The sequence below is a fragment of the Austrofundulus limnaeus genome, unplaced genomic scaffold, assembly GCF_001266775.1.
Source record: "Austrofundulus limnaeus strain Quisiro unplaced genomic scaffold, Austrofundulus_limnaeus-1.0 Scaffold66, whole genome shotgun sequence".
NCBI lineage: Eukaryota > Metazoa > Chordata > Actinopteri > Cyprinodontiformes > Rivulidae > Austrofundulus > Austrofundulus limnaeus.
The window spans coordinates 385061-389560 of NW_013952468.1; the positions used below are offsets into that span (position 1 = coordinate 385061).

Genomic DNA, 4500 nt, shown 5'->3' on the forward strand with positions numbered 1-4500 from the left:
GTTTTTGTGAATATGGCCTTTTCTTTTATCCTGAAGTGTAAAAATAATAATAATTGTTAAAATTCACTATATATACAACCCCACCCCCACCCCTACTCCAGCGGCCGAAAAAGTCCCCCTTTAACAAACTTGAAGTGGCCCACAGGCCAGCAGTTGATAATCACAGTTTTTGCATGCGCATATTTTATTAGTGAGCCAATGGGCAGAAATGGCTCTTGGGATCATTCAGGTTGCAGACCCCTGCCCTGGAGCCACAGGTTGCAGCCCCCTGATGCAGGCAGCCGTGTGGATAAGGTTACACTGCTCCCTGCTGGAAACCTGCACAATCGCAGACAAACCAGAGCTGAGCCACAGCCTCCCTCCCTCCCTCCCTGCTCACCCCTTTCAGTGTATTTCATTAGTCTTGTAAATTAAGAAATCCTAACTGCCACACTACATCCATTCCCGTAGCCATTTGTGCACTGGATGAGATGAGTGAGGAGAATTTCCACGCATTCGTTTACAATGTTGGGAGCCACGTTGAGCAGACCTGTAAGGATGATGAATTAGCACAAATCTGGTTTACATAACGTCATTCGTCAAGCCAGCAAAATCCATACCGCGGCACAGGAGTGAGGATTTCTGTTGCAGCAATTAGACTTTTAATGGCTCATTGTTCACAAGCTTGCAGTGATGAATATGGTTTCCTTGGGATGAAACCTTGCTTTCGCTGTGACGCGCTCCCATACATTGTGCACATGTTGACAAATTACGGCCTGCTTATTTGTTTGACGGTACTAAACCTTTCTTTCTGCAGCTTGCGAGCACAGATAATGAGGACATCATTCTGAAAGCTGATCATTAGAGATTTTGCTAATGCATATTTCTCCCTCGTATCCTTCACTTCTAACAATGAGGGATGTTGCCGAGCAAACCCCACGCTGATAAATCCTGCGTATCAAACTAATGAATTGCACGAGTCCTGGCTAAGATACTCTTTGTTTTCCAGCTCCGAATGCACTCTTTCCAACTTGACAAACATCTTGTCAGGCTGTGGATGCTCAGTAATAACACACATAATGAAATACGTACATAAAAAGGAGTGTAACTTAATAGCACTTTAGCTTTTGTTCTATCTTCCTTTTATCTGTTAAGTCATGAGTGGGAATATTGATGAACTAGTTGATAAATGAAGCCGCTGATGGTAATTTCACAAGTAATTAGATTTGATTTGTTCTGTAACTGGATGCTTAGTTAGATTAAGCCAATAGATTTAACTAAATCAGTGTTACCTGGTGCTGTTGGTCCTTAAAATAATACAAATGTGTTTTGGGGTTCTTTTTCCCAGCTGGCGTGCCTTTCCTCATCACCGCAGAGCTCTTTAAGCAATCTCACCGACCGCCTGCCTACACTGTTGCTGGTTGCCTCAACTGGTTGTCCAACTTCACCATCGGCTTCATTTTTCCCTTCATGGAGGTCAGAGCTTTTAACTTTCCTCCGTACGGCTTTTTCTACACTTAATCTATCTGTGCCACATTCCGGACTAAACGATATTGTTGCACCTCTACGGCTACTTTGTCTCAGTTTTGTTTATATTCCTTCTTTAAGATTTGTTTGTGAATACGAAGGCAGGAATAACGTTCTGCTCCGGGAAAGAGTTTCTGCAGTGATTGGAACAAATCTTTGGTGCTAACAGTTTAAGTGCCTGTGACATAAACTTTTTGTAATAAACATGAATGTATTTTTGAGAACAGAACATTGATAACATATTGCAAAACAAATTTCATGCTGCTGAGATGAAAAGTTGTTGAGATATTTGCACGTGAAGAAACAGGAAGTGATGTCAAAGTGGAATGTCTGCATGTAAAAAGAGCATTGTTACAACAGCTGATAACAGATCGTAGAGAAGGATCTGATGTTTATTTAGATTAAACACAGATGATGAAGAGTTAAAGTTTAAATGATACTGTTTAATAAACAAAGAACAGAGAGTTTATTTTATTAATGACTTCCCCTTTGATGTCACTTCCTGTTTCACTTTGGCTGAGCCAAATTCTAATGAAAATAGGCCAATTATGTGATAAAATGGGTAAAATCATGTATATCATGTAAATTTTCTTAAGTATAAGGATGTTTTCTATGAGTTTTTGTATTTGAAGGACATGCGTGTCACAGGTACTTTAAAAAGACACAAATGTAAAGTAACTCAGTCAGTTTTACAGATACTCAGCTAGAAATCGAAGCTGAGAGTCGTTCACAACGCTTACTGTGAGGTTTGTGTTTTCCAGCCACAGTTCTGTTTTTTCTTGGTGCACCGGGTGATATGCATTCCTTCAAAGGATGCTTGGCACTTTTTGTTTGCTAATGTTGATTAACTGTGGCAGCCATCTTGAACTGGATTGTTCCAAACATCAGTGAGTTATAAGTTATTTTGGTAAGAGACAAAAACATTATTTCCTGCAGCTGTAAACCTCACTTTGAGAAAATACAGCCTTCTTCCTGGTGTTTAATGATTACAGCGTTCACACTGAGAGAGAGAGAAATCCATGCAGGAGGCGCTTGTTTAAAGCTGGTCTTCATGCGTCCAAATTGAGAAATTTATTAGGTCAGAGCCAAGATCAGAGAAAATGTTTGTTCAGCATTTTGCAGGAATTGTTTGACTTTTATAGGATCTTTCTCTGCGTAGTGATGAAAGCCCATTTTAATGGTTTCTGTCGCCTCTCTCCAGGAAGCTACCGGTCCTTACTGTTACCTGATCTTCTGTGCGATCTGCTGGGGCGTGGCGGTGTACGCCGTTTTTATCATACCTGAGACCAAGAACAAAACCTTCCTGGAGATCAGCCAGATGTTTGACGACAGAAACGGCGACATCCTCGACGAAGGAGAAGTGACTTCAAACCTGAAGATGGGACTGATGAACGGCTACGGAACGATGGAACAGCTGACATGCTGACGCTGTTCCAAGGATGAACTGAAGATTTTATTTTTTTCTTTTAAACAAGTCGAATAAACCAACGTGCAAAACTTGCTTGTTCTTTCTACATGTTAGGGTCTGTAGAGTTCTCAGACATAATGAGCTCTGTGTGGCTCAGAAGTCAGAGTCATGTGCATCAAATTAGCTTTTAGTCACATTTAAACAATTTCCTGCGATCTGGAAGCTTAATTAGTGGGAAATTAGTTGTTTTCTCACATTTCTTACAAAGTTTTCATTTTATGCATTTGTGTAGGTATTTTTGAACACTAATTATTTTGCAACAGAGACAAAACACATCTTAGGCATGAGCTTTGCAAAAGTTATGAGCCACTCAAACCTTTTCTTCCAAGGAGACAAACCTTGCCATTCTTCTGAAGGTCTTTTAAAGTTTTATTTTGGTCTTTGGCTAATTTTCCACTCATGTTTGGTGCAAATTTAATGAGGTATGTCTTTATTGAGCCACAAAAACCCCTTAAACTCCCAGAATAACGTGTTACAGACAGATCAGGACCTGTTTTAAGGCCATTTGTTGGCTATAAATAGCTTCATAAGGAATAAGATAAAACCCAAACCTTACCTATGAAGTCTAAAAGTGTCAGCCTTTTAAACAAACTGGAAGTTTGATCCATAACAGAACTGAGAGTGTTGCGTCTCATTTTAGAAACTTTAGGAACCACAAGTAATCAAAAAGAAAAAATAAGTAGGTCCTCTGGATGGGTTCTTCTTTAGTGAAACGTTTCGTCTCCTCCAAGAGACTTCTTCAGTCTGATGAGTTTCAGGTGAACTCAGTCTTATAAGCACTGCCTCCACATGGACAAACAGGTTAGTCACGTGCAAAAGAGAGCCATCGACTAACAATTGGCTTGATTGGCTCTATTGTTCATAGAGGGTCATGTGTCCCATCACCTGACTTATTGGTTTGGATGCTTCGACTGTGGTTATTTGGTGTTTTGTCATGTGTATGTAGTGAGTGCAAGCGGGGTTCAATGTCCCCTTGTTTTTGTCTCTCTTTCCCTCTTTGTCTTGGTATCATTGGGGCCTTGATTCACACCTTTTGCTCACAGGGCGCTGAGTCCTACTTGCAATAACAGCGTTGTAGGAGGAGGACAACTGGACACGAAGGCCTCCACCTGTGTTTAATGGTGCACGGTTTTTCTTCACAAAGATGGCTTCCTTTACTTCTCTCTCAAACCAACGTTCCTCTCTATCAAGGATGAGAACATCTTCATCCCTGGAAGTGTGACCGCTGGCCTGTAGATGAGTGTAAACTGCAGAGTCCTGACCTGTAGATGAGTGTAAACTGCAGTGTCCTGACCCGACGAAGTAGCTCGTCTGTGCTGGCTCATTCTTTTGAACAGTGGCTGTTTTGTTTTCCCAATGTAACACAAGTAAACCTTTATTCTGAGGTTCAAGTGTCCTGTAAGGAAAATATGGAAGTTTAATATAAAATGGTGTTATGGCAATATTTATTTAACAACAGAGACAGAAATACGCTCCTCAAGAATGAAGGTACTCCGTGGGATGATCAGCTGAGTTTTATTGCAACA

At 40.7% G+C, this 4500-nt stretch overlaps 1 protein-coding gene across 1 annotated transcript in view; it reads left to right on the forward strand.

Moving 5' to 3' along the window:
- slc2a15b (solute carrier family 2 member 15b) overlaps positions 1 to 3006 on the forward strand; it is a 15346-nt gene extending 12340 nt beyond the window's left edge. Inside the window, exons 11-12 of the mRNA XM_014010189.1 lie at positions 1328 to 1455; positions 2708 to 3006. Of these exons, the coding sequence (XP_013865643.1) occupies positions 1328 to 1455; positions 2708 to 2932 (353 nt within the window). The 3' untranslated portion in view covers positions 2933 to 3006. The remainder of the gene's footprint in view (positions 1 to 1327; positions 1456 to 2707) is intronic.
- The last annotated feature ends 1494 nt before the right edge of the window (positions 3007 to 4500 follow it).